This window comes from Anolis sagrei, chromosome 8, assembly GCF_037176765.1.
Source record: "Anolis sagrei isolate rAnoSag1 chromosome 8, rAnoSag1.mat, whole genome shotgun sequence".
Taxonomy (NCBI): domain Eukaryota; kingdom Metazoa; phylum Chordata; class Lepidosauria; order Squamata; family Dactyloidae; genus Anolis; species Anolis sagrei.
The window spans coordinates 916307-938689 of NC_090028.1; the positions used below are offsets into that span (position 1 = coordinate 916307).

The window sequence follows — 22383 nt, forward strand, 5'->3', positions numbered from 1 at the left end:
TGATACACATTGTGATGCTTGTATGATGCATGCATATTATTTTAAAGGGTATATAAACCAAGGCAATTCTTTTGTTCAGCACCCTGTTTCCTGGAATACCAGCAGAGTTCATATCCAGTTGGCGCCAACTGAAAATAAATCGTGCTTTTACAGACCTCAGGAACTCTCTTTTGTCTCTTTTCCTCAAACCTTCTCCCTGCCATTTCATTGCGAGCATCAAGCCGCTCCAAACTGAAGAGGAAGAGCAGCATTTTCTCCTGATGTTTCACCTGCATCTGTGGCTACTGGCATCTTCAGAGGATCTGATGCAAGTCAAGCAAGTGGAGTGTATAATATACCGGTGGAATAATGTCCAGGGTGGGACATTACTGTCCATTAAACTAATGTAAAGGGTGCAATTAGCAAGCTAGATTTACTAGTATTTAGTGGGATCCACCTATTTGCATATAACCATGAAGATAGTAGAGTCAATTAGGGAGGGACATCCACATAGAAAAGCATGAAAAGGGCAGAATGTGGCTACCAGTATTGGAAAACACTAGAACCAAGATAGAGACCAATGAACGCCACCCAGACACAGGAAGTCTCCAGGCAGCAAGCAATCAAGGCCCAGTGAACACCATCCAGGCAAAGGATGTCTCCAGGAAACAAAGGCCAGGCTACTTCTAGATAGATGCCCTCACTCATTGATGATGTAATCTTGAGTGGACCCCACTCAATATCTGCAAATCAAGTTTCCTCCTTGCACTTGTTTAACAGACGTTGGTTCTCTCTTCCACGCTGGGCATTATTCCACGGGTATATTACCTATATACTCCGCTTGCTTTGCCACCAACAGATCCTCTGAACATGCCTGGAGCCACAGGTGTGGGTGAAACATCAGGAGGAGAAAATGCTGCTAGAATACATTGGCCATCCAGCCAGGAAACTACACAACAATGCCCCAATTATTCTGGCCGTGAAGACCTTCAAGAAGACACAGGAGACCCACCTGGGGAAGAAGCCCGTAGCAGCCGAAGAGGTTGGTGTCGTTGACGAGGGTGGCCATGCGCTGGTACGGAAACCTCAGGAAGCAGTGCCCGAAATTCAGAGTGGGATCGGCCAAGCGCAGCGGAGGGGTGAGGCACCTAGTCGAGGAGAGAAGCAGGCAGGCGGGGACAGGGTTTGCTTCCAGCTCTTCCAGGAAAGCAGAGCCCAGCCTGCCTTCATCAGCTAGAACAGTGGTTCTCAACCATCTAATGCCGCGACCCCTTAAGACAGTTCCTGATGTTGTGGTGACCCCCAACCATAATATTGCTACTTCATAACTGTCATTTTACAACTGTTGTGAATCGTCATGTCATGATATTTATCTGATTATCCAGGATGTATTTTCATTCCCTGCACCAAATCTGGCACAAATATCCAATATGCCCAAATTTGAATACTGGTGGGCTTGGGAGGGGGAATTGGTTTTGTCATTTGGGAGTTGTACTTGATCAGATTTATAGTTCACCTACAATCAAAGAGCATTCTCAACTCCACCAACGATGGAATTGAACCAAACTTGGCATGCAGTTCTCCCATGACCAACAGAAAATACTGGGTGGGTTTGGTGGGCATTGACCTTGAGTTTAGGAGTTGTAGTTCACCTACACCCAGACAGCACTGTGGACTCAAACAATGTTGGATCTGGACCAAACTTGACACAAATCCTCAATATGCCCAAATGTGAACACTGGTGGAGTTTGGGCAAAATACACCTTGACATTTGGGAGTTGTAGTTGCTGGGATTTATAGTTCACCTACAATCAAAGAGCATTCTGAACTCCACCAACAATGAAATTGAACCAAAGTTGACACACAGAAACCTCATGCCTTGAAGGAACTCGCTGACGCGAACCTCCCTCCAGCCTCGCACGCTCTCCCTTGCCCGCGCATGTGCACCACACTGCCATGCACCGAGCACATATGCTCTCCCCTCTTTGCTTGGAGTCTCAGAAACAGCCTTCCCTTGGCTGAGAGGCTGGCCAATCACAGCGGAGGAGGGCTTTTGGTGGCAGGATTTGCTGTCTGTTTCTGTTGGGACTCAGCCTGTGTGTGAACCTGGCCCTGAATCTCTGATTGTACTGCCTAATGCTGATGCTAATGTTGATGTTAATGTTGATGCCAATGTTGATGAGCCTAATTTGGATAGTGAGGCTGAAGTGATCAATGAGGACGAGGCTCAAGATGGAGGCACTTTGGGCAGGAAAAATCCTACAGGCTTTGATTTAGAGGCTTCAAGGGAAAAGCCAAGTTCTCATGAGAAAGTTCCTGTCAGACCGAGAGAAGAAAATCCACTCCCTTCTCCTCCTGGCCCAAGCTTGCAAGATAACTTGACACCAGGTTGGGTCAATGATAACAGCCGCAGTTTGGAGATTAGCCAGAACCACAGGGAGGCTCAATGTTTACGTAGGTCCGAGAGAATCTGACAGCTGAAACCAAAGATTGGAGTTAGCTGGAATCAGTTTCTGGGATTTAAGAGTGGCCGTGAGGGGGATTTCCTCAGACCGAGCATCGCTTAGTATCAAGTACAAACCTCCTGGGTTTTCCAGTTTCCAGTGGTCTGGTCTCCAAGGGAATTTCTGGCTTCAAGCGAGATTTAGCAGGGGCTAAATCTGTTCATGGATTTCTATTGAGAGTTTTCTGGACATGACTGCTTTGGATTTTCTACAAGCTTTTTGGACATTGGTGTTTGCCGTTTCATTTTGGCTTCTTTACCCTTTGGACTTCTATCTATTTTATATTCATCATTCAATAAAAAGGGATTGTATGTTTCCTAAACCAAGGTGTGGTGTGTTAATAATGACAAGAGGGCCCTATCTCCTGATCTGGAGTGCAACAGTTTCCAAAAAGGATGAAACTGACAGGCGGAGAGATCTTAGGAACCAAAAGGGTTCCTAAGACCATTAGAAATATATGTTTTCTGATGGTTTTCTGATGGTCTTTGGAGACCCCTCTGAAAGTCCCTCGCAACCCTCCCCCAAGGGTCCTGACCTTCAGATTGAGAAATGCTGTGCTAGAGGCTTGTTGTCTTCTCTTGCAAAGCCAGCCAGGAGCAATCGCGCTCCAGAGGCCAGGAAGAGCCCGATTGCAAGGAGACCCACATTTGGACCAAGCCAATGGGTCTCCGTTGCACCTCAGAGACTTCTTTGTGTGCCCCAAATGTTCATTTATTTATTTATTTATTTATTTATTTATTTATTTAATTATTTAGACCATTTCTACCCCGCCCTTCTCACCCCCGAGGGGGGACTCAGGGCAGCTAACACGGGCAGCAATTCGATGCCACAATATCAGTAACATAATATAAAAATATCATATATAGCAAAGTTAAAAACAGTAACATTAATTAAATTCACATAATCACAAATCACAAAGTCACATAGCCGTTTCCAATTGTCGTAACAGTCCTATGGTCCGAGTTCAGTGTCTAAAGTGCTGCTGTGCTCACTAGCCAAAGGCCTGGCTCCGAAACCACGATTTTAGTTTTTTCCTAAAAGAAAGGAGGGAGGACGCCAATCTGATCTCGCTGGGGAGCGAATTCCATAAGCGGGGGGCCACCACGGAGAAGGCCCTGTCCCTCGTCCCCACCAGATGTGTTTGTGGGACCGAGAGCAGGGTTTCCCCAATAGATCTTAAGTTACGAGGCGGAACATAGAGGGAGATACGTTCGGACAAGTAATGTCTCTCACATTCAGTGCCTTTCACAATCAAAGCCCTGACCATTCTGCTTCTTTCCATGGGACAAGCCAGCGTTATGTCTTTGGACCTGTATTCTCTCTAGTCTGGGACCAATCCAGAGTTTCTCCTTGCTGGGGAAGGGCTCTTGGTTGCAAGGTGTGTGAGAGGGCATTTGGACGTAACGGGGACCACCGTCAGAAAGAAGGAAGGAAGGAAGGAAGGAAGGAAGGAAGGAAGGAAGGGGGTCATTTCTCCAGCAGAGAAAAGCAAGATCTAGGCCAGCTTGTTGTGAGGGAAGAAGGACAAGGTGGGAAGGTCCCAGACGAGACAGCTGCCCTCCTTCAGACAAGTCGGCTGCACTTGTCCTGACGTCAGCCCGCGCGCCTCCCGTGCCCTTGCCAGCCTTCCAAGGGAGACTGTCCCCCTCTCGCAGGCCCATCCTTCAGCCGGACAGATGTGCGCAGGCACATGACAGCAGGCAGGTCTCGGTTGGAAGTCACACCCGGCTGGAGAGGGACGGCCAAGACGCTCACCTGCCTGCCGTTGTTCTTTCCTTTGCCAGAGAAATGACCCTCGTCCTTTTCCAAGCCTGGACAGCTCCTGCTCACATTTCACAGCTCAGGCTGTTTGGCTGTAATCTGATTCCACCCCACTCAAGACCCCTTCAAAAACTCACTTCATTGCTCAGCATAGTGTGAGAACGGTCATGACAGCGGGAAGCATTTGGAAGAGGTGCCTTGGTTCCCACATAACTGCCCCACAAAGGGCAACTCATTCCCACCCTTGTGGCCACTGCCAGCCTTAGGCAAGACTAGCTGCCCCCTGCCACACGTTGCTGTGGCCCAGTCTGGTGACCTGGAAAATAGTATTGGCTTCTGGGTAAACAGTCTTTCTTGTCAGTGTTGATGTAGAGATTATCTGGTTTGCTTACTCTAGAACATGCAACATATCATTGTCCTTCTTTAGAGTTCCCTTTGAAGTCTATGATACTATATCAGGCATATGTGTGTGAATCATATCTATTTATCTACTAGCTTGGGGACCCGGTGATGCCTGGGTTACTTGAGAAAGGCGTTGTTTATTTTGGGAAGTTTAGTAATATTTCTGGATACAAGGTGAACTACAACTCCTATGTAGGTGGGTCATCCCCCACCCAAATCTTTCCAGTATGTTATGTTGGCCTGGGTTATTTGAAAAAGGCCCTGTTTGTTTTGGGGCTTTAGGTAATATCAGTTTGGTAATTTGTAGCTCTAGTTCTTAGAAAAAAGTCAGTCTTTCCTGTTGTTTTTTTAAATGAATGTTCCCATTAGAAAATGCATAAAGAAGTGGGTAAACTGCAATTCCCAAAATCATGGACCAATCATCCCAAACCCCACCAGGATTCAAAGTTGGCCATGTTGGGTCTGTGTGCCAGATTTGGTTCAGATCCGACATCAGCTACATTCAGTGCTCTCTGAATAAGGGTAAACTACAACTCCCAGAGCAGACGTCATTAACCTCCAAACCCCACCTGTATGCACATTTGGCCATGTTGAGTCCTTGTGTCAGGTTTGGTCCAGATCCATAGTTGGCAGGGTTCAGTGCTCTCTGGATAAGGATGAACTACAACTCCTAGAGCCAGGGACAATCATGCTCAAACCAGACCTGTATGCATAGTTGGCCGTGTTGGGTCTGTGTGCCAAGTGTGGTTCAGATCCCTCGTTGGTTGGGTTGACAGTGCTCTCTGGATGTAAGTGAACTACAACTCCTCTAAATCGTGGTGGATTCTTCCCAAACCTCGTATTCAGTTGCTGATCAATTCCTGTTTGCAGTGTGGCATAGGAATGGGTGGGAAAGGGTTAAGTGAGAGGCAGTGGGTGGGGTCATGCAACTTTGGAGAGAGAGAGAGGAACCCTGGGATGTTCATTCTGGAGAAAAACCAGAACATCTAGGATGAAATGGTCCTCGAATGAAAGCATTCCTTGGGTGGTTGGTGTTTGCAAAGGACATTGGCAGGGGTTGGGCTACAAGTTCATGGCGCTCACTATAACCTACAATGTCAGTTGAGAGAGTGCCTTTGGAGACTTCTCAGTACTTGGAACTACAGCCTGTTTGTGGAGGTGGGAGGCTGTCTAGGTGGAAAACTCCTCCATGTACACACATAAACACATTTTCACTTTTATTATGTGTATAGAAGATATCTAGACTGGATGGCTCTTTCTCAGGAGGGTTTTGATTATGTTTTCTTGCCCTGGTGAAGGAAGTTGGACTGGATGGCCTTAAGGCAGCATTTCTCAACCTGGGGGTCGGGACCCCTGGGGGGGTTGTGAGGGGGTATCAGAAGGGTCTCAGAAGACCACCTGAAATCACAGTATTTTCTGTTGGTCATGGGGGTTCTGTATGGAAAGTTTGGCCCAATTCTTTCGTTGGTGGGGTTCAGAATGCTCTTTGATTGTAGGTGAACTATAAATCCCAACAAATACAACTCTCAAGTGTCAAGGTCTATTTTCCCCAAACTCCACCAGTGTTTACACTTGAGCATTCACGCCAAATTTGGTCCAGATCCATCACTGTTTGAGTCCAAAGTGCTGTCTGGATGTAGGTGAACTACAACTCGAAAACTCAAGGTCAAGCCCACCAAACCCTTCCAGTATTTTCTGTTGCTTCATGGGAGTTCTGTGTGCCAAGTTTGGTTCTATTCCATCGTTGGTGGAGTTCAGAGTGCTCTTTGATTTTAGGTGAACTGTACATCCCAGCAAGTACAACTCCCAAATGACAAAATCATAATTTTTTGAGTGATGGTCACACCTTGTGTTGTGAGACGTTTTGTTGCCAATTTTGATGTGATTTTGTTCATTGGTTCTTTTGTTTTTAAGGTACTCATTATGCACAGAGCATTTTTTATATATAGATTTGTGCAGAGAGGCTTTGCCCTGGACAATGTCTCCTTGGGCTGGCTGATCCCAAAAGGATCTTTTGGCCATAGAAGCACCTCTACATGATCCCACGGCCAGGATGGGATGATGAGAGGCAGTGAGGCAAGTGGGGCAGAAATGTATTCACAGAACACATATACGGCAAGCATTCAATGCTATTATACACTGACAACTCAGACAACTGTACACAGATAGAGGTTAATCTAGGTTTTCCCATCTTTGGCATCTTGGATGCTATGCCCAGTTCCAGCCATGAGGGGGTGCTGTCGCTCCACTTTCCCTGCTGAAGAGCTTTGTTCATGAACTTCCTCCTTGATCGAATTGTCAGCATTTGTCTGGCATTTCCTCCCTGCTTTAGCAGTACTTATTTATCTACTCACATTGCTGTTTTCGAAACTGCTAGGTAGGCAGAAGCTGGGATAAAAGCCAAGAGCTCATCCTGAGCCAGGCTTCCAACTGGCAAGGTTTACTGCAGCTGGTTGTTACTCTGCTGTGCTAACACCCAGCTTATGTGGAGCCCCTCATTACCTGAGACACACCACAGGAAGCCAGAGGTGAGGCCCCTGCTTTGGGGCAAGACGAGAGGTTCAAGAAGCCATTCTACCTTGCTGTGATTGGGAGCGCCAGGACGTCTTCCCCGCTGCCCTTGACATCCACCACCAGCGCCGTTTCGTAGCTCTTCACCGTGTTGGAGCACAAGGTCACCTGCCGTGGGAAGGAGAGGCAGAGTCTGGTGACAGGAAAAATGTCATGTATCCTGTTCTGCGGTTGATGATGGTTGGTGGTGGTAGGCCTAGCAGTTGGTGATGGAAGGGTTAATGTTAGTCTTAGTTCTAAAGGGTTGAGTAATCTGTAAGTAAGAGTTCATGGGTGAAAGCAACGAAGGGTGGAGGTAAGCAAGAGATAGGCTGCAGTTGGGTGTTTCTGGATATAATGAGCTACCCTTGGGACTAATCTTATTTTGGTGGTAGATGCTGCTGGTTTCCCCCCAGGTTTGTGGATTTTCGGTATCCTGACCTGTCTCCTGTACCCTTGGAACTCTGGAACCTTGAATCTTTGGACTGGCTTTGGACTATGGTGTAGACTCTTGATCCCTGGACTTTGCTCATTGAACTCTTGGTGTTTGACCACTGGACTGGACTCTTTGACTACGGTGTTTCTGGATATAATGAGCTAGCCTTGGTACTGATCGTATCTTGGTGGTAGATGCTGCTGGTTTTCCCCCAGGTTTGTGGATTTTTGGTATCCTAACCTGTCTCCTGTACCCTTGGAATCTTGAATCTTTGGACTGGCTTTGGACTACGGTGTAGACTCTTGATACCTGGGCTTTGCTCATTGAACTCTTGGTGTTTGACCACTGGATTGGACCTTTTGACTACGGGGTTCTCTTGAATCTGCAACAATGTTTGTTGGCATTTTTGTTTTATATTCTGTGACTGAGTGCTATCTTTACATTTTATGTTTTGGACTATTAAAACAGCCAGAAAGTAAGTGCTGCTATAAACTGTTTAACACAAACTGGGGGTTTGTTTGGTTCATCTCTACCTGAATAAGGCAGAGCCCTGGTATCATGACAAAAAAGGGGACCCAGAAAGCATTCGGGTTTCCTTAAATCTCACTCCAAAGGCAGGGATGTTAGGCATTGAAGTGAAGGAAGTGGCCCAAGGAAAAACCAGAACGGCTGGCAGCAAAGGACGTCCTTCCTTTCCCTTTAGAAAGCACTGGGCTCCAGTTCTGACCCGGTGTCACCCAGGTAAGACAACTATGTTGCCAATTCTATGTTGCTGTTCTGGGCCAGAGTGAAGAGAGAGGGGGCCAGGAGACAGTTCCACCTTGTCTTCTGCATATGTCATCAGTTGGGGACCCTTCCCCACAGTACCAACTGCTACTCTGGGTCAGAGTGAAGAGAGAGGGGGCCAGGAAGACAGTTCCATCTTGTCTCCTGCATATGTAATCAGTTGGGGACCCCTCCCCACAGCACCAACCGCTGCTCTGGGCCAGAGTGATGTGAAAGGGGGCCAGGGGACAGTTACACCTTGTCTCCTGCATATGTCATCAGTTGGGGACCCTTCCCCACAGCACCAACCACTGCTCTGGGCCAGAGTGACGAGAGAGGGGCCCAGGGACAGTTCCACCTTGTCTCCTGCATATGTCATCAGTTGGGGACCCCTCCCCACAGCACCAACTGCTGCTCTGGGCCAGAGTGAAGAGGGGGGGGGAGCAGGGGACAGTTCCACCTTGTCTCCTGCATATGTCATCAGTTGGGGACCCTTCCCCACAGTACCAACTGCTACTCTGGGTCAGAGTGAAGAGAGAGGGGGCCAGGGGACAGTTCCACCTTGTCTCCTGCATATGCAATAATCTACAAAACTACAGCCTTGGTGTGTGGTGGTGTCTTGAGCAAGGTGAAAACTACCCTGAGTTGCGACACCTACCTGGATGTCCATGGCTCCTTGGGGGCGGATGGTCCCATGGCTGGGTGAGATGGCAAACTCCTTTGGCTTTGGCCCTCCCAACCCCGCCTTCCTCCTCCACGATGGCCGGAAGATGTCAGAGGCCTGGTCTCGGCTGGTGACGCTGGGCTCTCCAGTGCCATCTCCTGGGACCCGGAGGTTGAAGGTCAAGGGCACTAAGGAGGTGTTGCTGAGGCAGCAGGACAGGGAATGAGGGAAGCCTGCAATGGAGAGGGAAAGAGGCCAGTCAATGGGGATGGTCGGTGCAAGGGCTCCAAAGGGCCACCTCACCCAGACAATACTCCTGTCAAGGACCTGACACAAAATCCTTGCTAATTCAGACACTCATAGACAAAAGGCAGTCCATAGTCATACACAGAAAGCAGTCCAACAAAGGCAACGCATAGGAATAGTCCAGGGTTCTTTGCTATGGTTAAAGCCGAGCTAAGGAGTCCCCGGTGGAAGGAGCCCCCGGTGGCGCAGTGGGCTAAACCCCTGAAGACTGAAGACCGACAGGTCGCAGGTTCAAATCCAGGGAGAGGCGGATGAGCTCCCTTCTATCAACTCCAGCTCCTCATGTGCGAAGCCTCCTACAAAGGCCTAAACAGTTTGGGACCCGCCTACCTACGTGACCGCATCTCCGTATATGAACCCACACGATCCCTCCGCTCATCTGGAGAGGCCCTGCTCACGATCCCACCTGCGTCGCAAGCGCGATTGGTGGGGACGAGGGACAGGGCCTTCTCCGTGGTGGTCCCCCGACTGGGTGAACCAGCCCTTCATCTTCTTCCTCATCACTATCCCTGACAATTCCCCCACAATGGAAACCACTCTTGCCACTTTGGTGGAACGCCCATTTCATTGTTGATACAGCCATAAGAACATGTCCCAGCCATAACTGGGATTCCCAAACATGGCAGACATACCAAAGGAGACATCTCCAAAACTCAGGGATGGGACGTCGAAGTGAAATGTGGGTCCAATGACACAGCCTCTGGAAGAAAGGAAAACAATGTATTTGTTTGTCGCAGCTCAGGGTAGATTCACCTTGCTCAAAACACCACCACACTCCAAGGCTGTAGGTTTTGTAATTTATTGAAGAAAAAGCAAAATCGTAAACATAGAAATAAAGTTGCAAAAGTTCAATAGCTAAAACAGAATCTTAAATGCAAAGGCAAAGTTTCCAAGATCCAAAGGCAAATAACATGAAGTATAATATATTAGAATTGGTTAAACAAGAATCCATGGCAGCACGACAAGGTCCCCAAAAACCAAGATCAAAACCAAAGTCCCAAAGAGCTCAAAGTTTTTCCCAAAAGCCGACGTAATTCCAAAGAAGTTAACAGGGTGTAAGCAACATTGCACTGACAAAGGATTGACATCAATCAGATCGTTAAATATGTTTCCCTATCATGAAAGCATTACGTTGACCTCTAACTTCCTGTTTGTTGGCAAGGTGAGCACTTCAGCGTACCCTTAACTTCAAACGGTCCTCCCTAATCAAATCCCCATCACCTTCAAGGCTGGATAACTCATTATCCTAGGACTGGTCACCCTGGGAACCGAGAGGCACTGAGCTCCCAGATGGAGCAGCTGACTCCTCCACCTGCAGCTGTGAAATTTCACTTAAATCATGACCTTCATCTAAAACAACATTCCTTTCTCTGGGAAACAGAAATGCCGTTTCTTCTTCAGAATCAACACTGTCTGCCTCAACAACAGGGACATGTTCAGAAATCTGTAACCCATCATCCTCCTCATCCTGAGGAAACTCAGGCTCAGAAAGCTCAGGCTCAGACCTGAGCCACAACATTGTTTAGGAAACAAGTTAATGCTGCCTTCAGAACAGAGGAAAGTAGTGGGGAAAATATCCGGTAGAAAAAATGCTGTATTAGATAGGAATACATTGCATGTGTCTTCAATGTGTGTAAAAATACAGTTCTTATGGACATGTGTTCACAGCACAATCTACTGAAGAGTTAAGAAAATAGAGGAATTCCAGCAGGGTCCTTTGAATCAATGCACTTCTCTCCCTCAACAAAAAGGTCTTTTTTGGTGCTGTCTTAACTACCACAACATTATTACATAATAATAATAATAATAATAATAATAATAATAATAATAATAATTTATAAATAATAATAAATGGGGGTCTCCTTGCAAGCTGTTCCAAAGGAGCCTCCCCCTTCCTCCTGCATAATCTTCTTCTTCTGAGTGACATTCAAGTCTAGTGGAAGGAAGGCAGGGAGTGCTTTGTAAGGATAGTCCTGTCCCTGCCTAACTCTGCAGAAAGAGTGACCTTTCCAAAATGCAAGCTTTTGAAAGCCAACTCCAGCACTGACACGAAGGAAGCTGATATCGGTAGCTTTTCCGACTTACCGGATCACCAAACTGACAGGCTGGGGAGAGCCGTTGACGTTGAATTTGAACTCTTCGCAGAAGTGTCCCAGGACGGTGGAGCTGAAGGTGGCGTGGATGGCCTGATGGTTCCCGGGCTCAATGATGCCCTCGCTGGGCCGGAAGGCAAAGGAGGAGCCCAGGGCCGTGGCCGGCCAGGTGAGGTTGAAGAGGCCGTCGATCGCACCTTCGTTGGAGAGGACCACCTGCGAGCAAGAGGGAGGACAGGGAGGAATCCTCTTTGACCCAAAGGCACAGGCAGATGTTGCATCCCAGACCAAGAAACAAGACCATAAGATTAAATCCACCACACTGGACTGTAGGAAAAACAATCCTTGTTTATTGATGAAAAATTGGTTACAAAAGAAAGGTAAATGCAAAGTCAAAAAGCCATAATAGAAACACAGCAGTCAGTAGAATCTCTGAACTTGAGCAAAATTCCAAAAGCCACAATACAAGAACCAGGAACCTGTTAGCCTCTCGCTAACCATGAACTTGAAAACTAGAAGCCTCTGGGATTACCGGCCATGGAACACAGGAATTCTGCCAAGGCACAGCCACAGTCCCAAACGTTGCTTGATCTAAAGAGACACCCGGCAAGAGGCCCATTAAACCAAAGAAGATATTCTTTGAAACGCCCCTTGACTTTGAAGCCTGGGCCTGTCTCTCCTGTAAACGATTTGACCTTCGTAGAAACTGTGAAACATTTCTGTCTCTAACTATCTGTTCTCTTCGGTCCTCATTAAAAAAACCCAGGTGGAGAGATATCATGGCTAGCTTCCAAAACATTTTCCTCCAGCTGTTCAGTTTCATTTTCTTCGCCGCTGACCTCAGCATCAATAACAGATTCACACTGTCAGGGAGAGCTTGCTCAGTTGGAAAAACTATCAGAGAATCCGGTTCACACAGATCAGGATCAGGCTGAACCCCAACAGCAGACACCATTGGGATCCGCCGACTGGCATAGGCTAACTTTGGCCCTCCAGGTGTTTTGGACTTCAACTCCCCCCATTCCTAACAGTGTCAGGCCCTTTCCTTCTCCTCCACAGCCACTTAAGCAGTGATGTGGCTGAGAGTGGATGATGTAGCTGGGAGTAGAAATCTGGTTGGCACAGCAAGGCCATACATTTTCTCATAGAGGATGGGAAAAAACTAGGAGGCTAATGAGCTAGCATTGACACAATGGGTCTGAATACACACACTCACAGTAATAAAATAATCATGTAATTGCTTAATGCAAGCATGGGCAAACTTCAGGCCTCCCTCCAGGTGTTTTGGACTTCAACTCCCACCATTCCTAACAGTCTCAGGCCCTTTCCTTTCCCCCCCTCATAGAATCATAGAGTTGGAAGAAACCTCATGGGCCATCCAGTCCAGTCCCCTGCCAAGAAGCAGGAAAACTGCATTCAAAACCCCTTTCCCAGGGTTTTGGAGGCAAAGGAGGACTTTTGTTCAGTCTCACTGTTTGAAGCCTAACAGCAGGACATGTGGGTTTCTCTATCCCACCTGCACAAAGGCTTCACTACTCACAGCTCTGCTGGGGGAGTAAAGGAATAGTTCCACAGGTTTTGCTGGGGGGGATACAGCCAGCCCTTGCTGGGGCAACAGGACAGTTCCTACAGCCTTCGTGGAGTAAACTAAAGGACACCTTTCAGCTTGGCAGATCTACAGAAATCTTGTCTGGTAAGGGACCACTCGGGCTATCCATAAAGTAGCTTGGAGCTGGGAGTAGGGGTCTCACAAGGTAAAGAAAGATTGCCCAGGGAGGGGTCAAAGGATTTCCCTAAGGAAGAAAGGAACAGTTTCCCACCAGTTGCCTGCCCTTAATAGCAGATTGAGGAAGCTACTGGTTTTCCAAGGCTATAAAGCATTTAATTCATTTGTTTGAAGATTTAAGCCCAAATAAAGAACCTATTTTGAGCCTCAATAGAACTTTGTGTTGGGAAATCTAAGGGGCCCTTCAGCTGAGGCACCCCAGTGTCCCGTTGGGCATACAGAAGGCACGTCCTGTAAATAGACATTAATTCAGGCCAATTTTCTGCCAATTAAACTAATGTATTTTAAATCTCCTCATTTCTAGTTTCTGGTTGGGAATAGAGACACGATATTTGAGCACCCTGCCTCAACACAAGGATTTTTCATAGTGTCCTCTCCTATTTTCAACTTCTTCTTGTCTTGGCTCAGAGAAGGAGGCATCAAGTTGGAAAATGTCAAAGACCGAAGGCGGACATTGAGGCACCCTCTCCCTCCAAGCTTCAGGGAGACCAATGACCCAGATCCTCAAGGGATGGAGAGGGAAGAGCTTGGCGATGGGAATGGGGCTCACCTCATAACTGTGGGATGAGCCAACAAAGATCTTCCCAATGTCCAGCTGGTCAATGTTGAAGAGCAGCTTGGGGCCCATGGCCTCGCCTTTGATGCGCAGCGGCAATCGAGTCTCTCGGCCTGCAGGGAGCAAAGCCCACATTGAGGAGGGAAGGTGCCAAGAGGGGCCGAGGGAGAGTTAGAACACAAAAGTTACAGTCTCGGGAACTCTATGTTTCTCAGTCCGATTTTAACGTTATGAGTCTCCTTGTGGAGAGAAAAAGTGTAAATAAACAGAACAACAAAAACAACAACAACAACAATGTTTTGTCAAAGGCTTTCAAGGCCAGAATCACTGGGTAGCTGTGAGTTTTCAGGGCTGTACGACCATGTTCCAATAGCATTCCCTCCTGACATTTCGCCTGCATCTGTGGTAGACATTCTCAGAGGTCTGTTCAGAGGTATATGGGAATGAGGCAAGTGAGATGTATATATGTGACAATGTGTAAATTTTATTCCTTGGGTTATGTGTAATTTAAATAGTGGTTTAAGGATGGTAAGTATGTAGGATTGTGTTTTGTTGGAGATGGTGGCTTGGCGTTGGCTGAGTTGCCATAGCAACAGGGGCGGAGCCAACTGCCTCTTCATGGGGCAGCTGTTTTTGAAAGTCAGTCAGTAAGCCGGTGAGCTACTGGGTAGACTGAGTCTCTGGGTGGAGATTCAGGGAATGTGTCTGTAGCCAGTGGGCTATACGGAATTCTGTTAAATAAGCCTTTTAGCTTATTTGTTATATTAGGACAGTTGTCCAGAAGGGTTACATCTGCTTATAGAAACTTCTTGAAGACTGTGCCTGAGATTACTCATGAAACCTTACTAATGTAACCAATCAAGATTTGTGCCTCTTGTGAAAAAACAGTTAAACATGTTATACTCCTGTTAAAATAAACTTGTTACTGTTTTCCTCAAGCCTTGCCTGATACAGTTTCTCCTAAGTTGAACAGCCTGCATAAGTAAAGTCAAGCCAGGGACAGTAAATGCTACGCTATCAAATAAATAAAGCCTTCTGTAATTAATAGTCCCTTTATAAAATAGCTATTAACCGCATTGAGTCGCCGAATAGGCTGATAAATACGGTATAAAAGCGAAGCAAATAAATAAATAAATAATAAATATTAAGCTGATATTGATCGTTGCCCGGCTTCCCTCACAGATTAGGTGGCAGTAAGCTTTAACCACGCTCTTTCACAAATTGGTGGCATTCGGTGGCATTAAAACGGTCTTCTTTACAATATATATCTGTGGAATGTCCATAATAAATGCTACATTGCCTGAGGTAAACAACTTGCAAATTAATAGGCACCCATGAAGTCATATCTTTTCCCATGAATTTTCTTCCAAACTTTCCCACATAAGCATTCTCTATGGGAATGAGGCAAGTGAGGTGTATAGATATCTGAGGAATGTCCACAGTGTGCATGTGTGTGTGTGTGTGTGGAATGTCCACAATGAATGCTACATTGCCTGAACTAACCCTTAGGGAAACAACTTGCTAATTAATAGGCAACCATGAAGTCATATCTTTTCCCATTAATTTTCTCCGAAACTTTCCCACATAAGCATTCTCTATGGGAATGAGGCAAGTGAGGTGTATAGATATCTGTGGAATGTCCACAGTATATATTATGTGGAATGTCCACAATGAACGCTACATTGCCTGAACTAACCCTTAGGGAAACAACTTGCTATTTAATAGGCACCCATGAAGTCATATCTTTTCCCATGAATTTTCTCCCAAACTTTCCCACATAAGCATTCTCTATGGGAATGAGGCAAGTGAGGTGTATAGATATCTGTGGAATGTCTAGGGTGGGTGAAAGAACCACTGTCTGTTTGAAGCAAGTGTGAATGTTGCAATTAGCAAGCTTGAGTAGCCTCGCAGCTACATAGCCTAGCTGTTGCATGCCTGGAGGCATCCTTTGTTTGGGAGGTGTTAACTGGCACTTGAGACCAGAGAACTCAGGCCTAGCTTCTTACTCGGACACTACATTGCCTAAACTAACCCTTAGGTAAACAACTTACTAATTAATAGGCCCCCATGAAGTCATGTCTTATCCCATGAATTACCTCTGAGGATGCTTGCCATAGATGCAGGCGAAACGTCAGGAGGGAATGCCTCTAGAACATGGCCATATAGCCCGAAAAAACCTACAACAACCTACTGGCACTTAATTGTTTGCTGTCTGGGAAGGGATGCTACTGGAACATGGCCATACAGCCCCAAAATCTCACAGCAACCCAATAATAACATTCTATTAAATTCTGTTCCTGTTATAGTACAGCCTGAGGCTGATGGGTTCACTGGTGATTTAGAGGAGATTGTGGGGTTTCCTGTGGGTCTTCTGGGGCACAAAGTGATGAAGATTCAAGTCAGAGAAATGATGGTTCTCTCTGAGAAAAAAAAACTGACTCAGAAAGTGAAGGGCTTCAAGGTCAGTCAGAGGAGCCAGAAACTGTAACATTAGATAAGGAGTCAGGCAGCAAGCTAAGCGATACAGAAGGCTACCAGGGAAAAATACCCGGAACTACAGAGATCAACAAAAGTCTTTGTTTACAGATTAGAGCAGAAAAGAGACGGTGACTGTCAGAGCGCTTACGTGGGAAAGTTTGGGAGAAAATTCATGTCAGAGCGCTTACGTGGGAAAGTTTGGGAGAAAATTCATGGGATAAGACATGACTTCATGGGTGTCTATTAATTAGCAAGTTGTTTACCTAAGGGTTAGTTCAGGCAATGTAGCGTCCGAGTGAGAAGCTAGGCCTGAAATCTCTGGTTCTTGTTCCAAGTCAAGCCTTGGTTTTGGATTTAAGTATCTTGGAAGTTTTCTATATTCTTGTTTTGATATTCCTGCTCGAGTTTTATTAAGTACTAGCTGTGCCCTGCCACGCATTGCTGTGGCCTATAGTAAAACTTATCAAAGTTGAGGTAGATATCTGGACTATTATGAAAGAGAGGTCCCTACCTATTCCTTCCCCCTTTTCCTCCCCCTTTCTCTCCTTTCTTCCTTCTCTCCCTCTTTCTTTCTTTCCTTCTTTCACTACTTGGTTTCATCCTTCTCTCTTTCCTTCATTCCCTCCCCCTTTCTTCCTTTGCCTTCCTTCCCTCCCTGTTTGCTTCCTTCTTTCTCTTTTTATTTCCTTTTATTTCACCACCATCATAACAATGACAATAATGCAATGCATTGCTTCCGGGACCTGACACCTCTCCCATTCCCCCTCAAAGGGTCTCAGAGGAAGAATAATAGCATCATCATAATCATAGAAATAACAACCTTTACCCGCCACGTGTTGCTGTGGCCAATCTTCCCTCTTTCTCTCCTTCTTTCCCTCCCTCCCTCCCTCCTTTCTTCCTTCCTCCCCTCCCATCTTTCCTTCTCCTCTTCTTTCTCTATCTCTTTCCTTCCTTCCCCCTTTTTCTTTCTCTTCTGCTGTCTCTCTTTTCTTTCCTTCCATCTTTCCTTTTCTTTCCTTTTCTTCTTCCTCTAACTTTCCTTCCTTCCCCCTTTTTCTTTACCTCCCTTTCTCTTTCTTCCTTCTTTCCTTCCTTCCTGTCTTTCCTAGATTTTAACAGGGCGGGAAGGGGCGGGGTGGGGTTTGGAGGTGGTGTGAAGTAAAAGGAGGTAAGATTGGGGCAGGGGAGTGATGGAGCGTGCGTGTGTGTGTGCGGCAGCGGGGGAGTGATGGAGCGTGGGGTTGCGTGTGTGTGTGCGGCGGCGGGGGGAGTGGGGTTGTGTGTGTGTGCGGCGGTGGGGGGAGTGATGGAGCGTGGGGTTGCGTGTGTGTGTGTGGCGGCGGGGGGAGTGGGGTTGCGTGTGTGTATGCGGCGGCGGGGGGAGTGATGGAGCGTGGGGTTGCGTGTGTGTGTGCAGCAGGGTGTGTGTGTGTGTGCGGGAAGCGGCACGGCGGGGCTTGGAGTGGGCATGGTTTCCGCAGAGGGAACGTTGGCCGGAAGGCCATGTGCGCGCGCCAGGGAACTTGCGGCTGGGTGCCAATGCGCATGCTCAGTTGTTTTGCCGTTTTGTGAGTGTGTTGTTGTGTTGTTTTTCATTTTGAGTAGATATGTTTGTACCTTGTGGGTTGTATTATGGGCATGGGAATTTTGGTTAAGTTTCGTTGGGTTTTTTTTTAGTTTTGTTCTTTTGCCGTTTTGCGAGTGTGTTGCTGTGTTGTTTTTCATTTTGAGTAGATATGTTTGTACCTTGTGGGTTGTGTTATGGGCACGGGGATTTTAGTTAAGTTTCGTTGGGGGATTTTTGAGTTTTGTTGTTTTGCCGTTTTGTGAGTGTGTTGTTGTGTTGTTTTTCATTTTGAGTAGATATGTTTGTACCTTGTGGGTTGTGTTATGGGCACGGGGATTTTAGTTACGTTTCGTTGGGGGATTTTTGAGTTTTGTTGTTTTGCCGTTTTGTGAGTGTGTTGTTGTGTTGTTTTTCATTTTGAGTAGATATGTTTGTACCTTGTGGGTTGTGTTATGGGCACGGGGATTTTAGTTAAGTTTCGTTGGGGGATTTTTGAGTTTTGTTGTTTTGCCGTTTTGTGAGTGTGTTGTTGTGTTGTTTTTCATTTTGAGTAGATATGTTTGTACCTTGTGGGTTGTGTTATGGGCACGGGGATTTTAGTTAAGTTTCGTTGGGGGATTTTTGAGTTTTGTTGTTTTGCCGTTTTGTGAGTGTGTTGTTGTGTTGTTTTTCATTTTGAGTAGATATGTTTGTACCTTGTGGGTTGTGTTATGGGCACGGGGATTTTGGTTAAGTTTCGTTGGGGGATTTTTGAGTTTTGTTGTTTTGCCGTTTTGTGAGTGTGTTGTTGTGTTGTTTTTCATTTTGAGTAGATATGTTTGTACCTTGTGGGTTGTGTTATGGGCACGGGGATTTTGGTTAAGTTTCGTTGGGGGATTTTTGAGTTTTGTTGTTTTGCCGTTTTGTGAGTGTGTTGTTGTGTTGTTTTTCATTTTGAGTAGGTATGTTTGTACCTTGTGGGTTGTGTTATGGGCACGGGGATTTTGGTAAAGTTTCGTTGGGGGATTTTTGAGTTTTGTTGTTTTGCCGTTTTGTGAGTGTGTTGTTGTGTTGTTTTTCATTTTGAGTAGATATGTTTGTACCTTGTGGGTTGTGTTATGGGCACGGGGATTTTAGTAAAGTTTCGTTGGGGGATTTTTGAGTTTTGTTGTTTTGCCGTTTTGTGAGTGTGTTGTTGTTTTGTTTTTCATTTTGAGTAGATATGTTTGTATCTTGTGGGTTGTGTTATGGGCACGGGGATTTTAGTTAAGTTTCGTTGGGGGATTTTTGAGTTTTGTTGTTTTGCCGTTTTGTGAGTGTGTTGTTGTGTTGTTTTTCATTTTGAGTAGATATGTTTGTACCTTGTGGGTTGTGTTATGGGCACGGGGATTTTGGTTAAGTTTCGTTGGGGGATTTTTGAGTTTTGTTGTTTTGCCGTTTTGTGAGTGTGTTGTTGTGTTGGTTTTCATTTTGAGTAGGTATGTTTGTACCTTGTGGGTTGTGTTATGGGCACGGGGATTTTGGTTAAGTTTCGTTGGGGGATTTTTGAGTTTTGTTGTTTTGCCGTTTTGTGAGTGTGTTGTTGTGTTGGTTTTCATTTTGAGTAGGTATGTTTGTACCTTGTGGGTTGTGTTATGGGCATGGGGATTTTGGTTAAGTTTCGTTGGGGGATTTTTGAGTTTTGTTGTTTTGCCGTTTTGTGAGTGTGTTGTTGTGTTGGTTTTCATTTTGAGTAGGTATGTTTGTACCTTGTGGGTTGTGTTATGGGCACGGGGATTTTAGTAAAGTTTCGTTGGGGGATTTTTGAGTTTTGTTGTTTTGCCGTTTTGTGAGTGTGTTGTTGTGTTGTTTTTCATTTTGAGTAGATATGTTTGTACCTTGTGGGTTGTGTTATGGGCATGGGAATTTTGGTTAAGTTTCGTTGGGGGTTTTTTGAGTTTTGTTTCCTCGTTGGATGCCCCTAACAAATTTATATATATAGATACTTTTTACTTGAGGACTTATGATGTAGTTGTGCTTTTTTTGGCTATTCCTGGATTGTGTTACCTTGGGATCTTCATGAGACATTTGGATTACTGTTTGATTATCACCTCATGCTTATATATATATATATATATATGAATATATACATGTGTGTATATATACATGTGTATATATATGTGTGTGTGTGTGTGTGTGTGTGTATAGGAATATATACATGTGTGGAGCCCCCGGTGGCACAGTGGGTTAAAGCGCTGAGCTGCTGAGCTTGTTGATCGAAAGGTCGCAGGTTCGATTCCGGGGAGCGGCGTGAGCTTCCGCTGTCAGCCCTAGCTTCTGCCAACCTAGCAGTTCGAAAACATGCAAATGTGAGTAGATCAATAGGTACCGCTCCGGCAGGAAGGTAACGGCGCTCCATGCAGTCATGCCAGTGGCCACATGACCTTGGAGGTGTCTACGGACAACGCTGGCTCTTTGGCTTAGAAATGGAGATGACCAACAGAGTCCCAGAGTCAGACATGACTGGACTTAATGTCAGGGGACTACCTTTACCTTTACTATATGTATATGTATATGTATATGTATGCTAGCCGTCCCCTGCCATGTTGCTGTAGCCCAGTCTGTGTATATGTGTTTTGTGTGCGTATATATGTGTATTTGTGTGTTTATATGTGTGTTTGTCTATATGCATATTTGTGTATATATATGTGTATATGTATATGTGCATATATATGTATATTTGTGTGTGCATGTGTATATGTATATATGTGTGTATGTATGTGTATGTGTGTGTATATGTGTATATTTGTGTGTGTTTGTGAATATATGTGTGTGTGTGTAGGAATGTGTGCGTGTGTATATGTATATGAGTGTATGTTCTCCAGTGTATGTGTGCTTGTCTATATGCATATTTGTGTGTATATATGTGTATATGTATATGTGCATATATATGTATATTTGTGTGTGCATGTGTATATGTATATATGTGTGCATGTATATGTATGTGTGTGTACATGTGTATATTTGTGTGTGTGTTTGTGAATATATATGTGTGTGTGTAGGAATGTGTGCCTGTGTATATGTATATGAGTGTATGTTCTCCAGTGTATGTGTGCTTGTCTATATGCATATTTGTGTGTATATATGTGTATATGTATATGTGTATATATATGTATATTTGTGTGTGCATGTGTATATGTATATATGTGTGTATGTGTATGTATGTGTGTGTATATGTGTATATCTGTATGTGTTTGTGAAAATATATGTGTGTGTGTAGGAATGTGTGCGTGTGTATATGTATATGAGTGTATGTTCTCCAGTGTATGTGTGCTTGTCTATATGCATATTTGTGTGTATATACGTGTATATGTATATGTGCATATATATGTATATTTGTGTGTGCATGTGTATATGTATATATGTGTGTATGTATATGTATGTGTGTGTTTGTGAATATATATGTGTGTGTGTAGGAATGTGTGCATGTGTATATGTATATGAATGTATGTGTATATGTATATATGATGTATTTTGCAGGTTTTTTAAGTCTGTTGCTGGGGTTTTGTGTGTGTGTGTGTGTTTAGGGGTGATGGACACTCGTTGGACTCTTAAGTGTATTGTGTCCAAATTTCGTATCAATTCGTCCAGTGGTTTTTGAGTTATGTTAATACCACAAACGAACATTACATTTTTATTTATATCGATATTCTTTCTTTATTCCTGATTTTTCCCCCCTATATTTTATGTGTTTTTGCAATAAACGGTTTCCTTATCCTCTGGATTCTTGTGTGGGGCTGTGACCATAGGTGTTTCCAGGCCTGGGATGCAACAGTTCCTCTCTTCCAATGTGTTCTGCTTTTGGATACAGATGTCCTCTAACTCATTGTCTAAGTCCATTGATGAAAATATTGATGAGCCCCGTAGCACTCAAGGCCTCCTTCCAGTCTATAGCACAGCCATTGACAATAACTCTTTGAACATCGTTTTCCAATCAATTATGGATCCTGGGGTGTTGTGTAGTTTCCAGGCTGCATGGCCGTGTTCTTGCAGCATTTTCTCCTCTGAGGATGCCAGGCAACATGTCAGAAGGAGCAAATCCTGCTAGAGCACATTGGTCACACAGCCCAGAAAACACACAGGAAACACCCCAGTGATTCTGGACGTGAAAGCCTTCGGCAATACAATTCTGGATGGATCTACTCTATAGCTGATCCATCTACTCCTGTGATGGGCAATAGGCTTGGGTGGTTTCGTTCGTTAATTTCGTAATTCGTTATTAATTTGTATTTAAATTAGCTTACGATCCAATATTGAGCCATGCAGGAATAGTGTGAGGAGTAAATTAGATTCGAAACAATTTTTTTCAATTTATTTTGTAATTATTTTGTAATTATTTTGTAATTATTTTGTAATTATTTTGTAATTATTTTGTAATTATTTTGTAATTATTTTGTAATTATTTTGTAATTATTTCGTAATTATTTCGTAATTATTTCGTAATTATTTCGTAATTATTTCATAATTATTTCGTAATTATTTCATAATTATTTCATAATTATTTCGTAATTATTTTCG

The 22383-nt window shown here is 44.9% G+C and overlaps 1 protein-coding gene across 1 annotated transcript in view; it reads right to left on the reverse strand.

The window, feature by feature from the left end:
• HYDIN (HYDIN axonemal central pair apparatus protein) overlaps positions 1-22383 on the reverse strand; it is a 226597-nt gene that overhangs the window by 171050 nt on the left and 33164 nt on the right. The window contains exons 10-15 of the mRNA XM_067470916.1: positions 13797-13915; positions 11453-11676; positions 10000-10067; positions 9056-9294; positions 7225-7325; positions 992-1127 (exon numbers count right to left, since the gene is read on the reverse strand). Coding sequence (XP_067327017.1) covers positions 992-1127; positions 7225-7325; positions 9056-9294; positions 10000-10067; positions 11453-11676; positions 13797-13915 — 887 coding nt within the window. The remainder of the gene's footprint in view (positions 1-991; positions 1128-7224; positions 7326-9055; positions 9295-9999; positions 10068-11452; positions 11677-13796; positions 13916-22383) is intronic.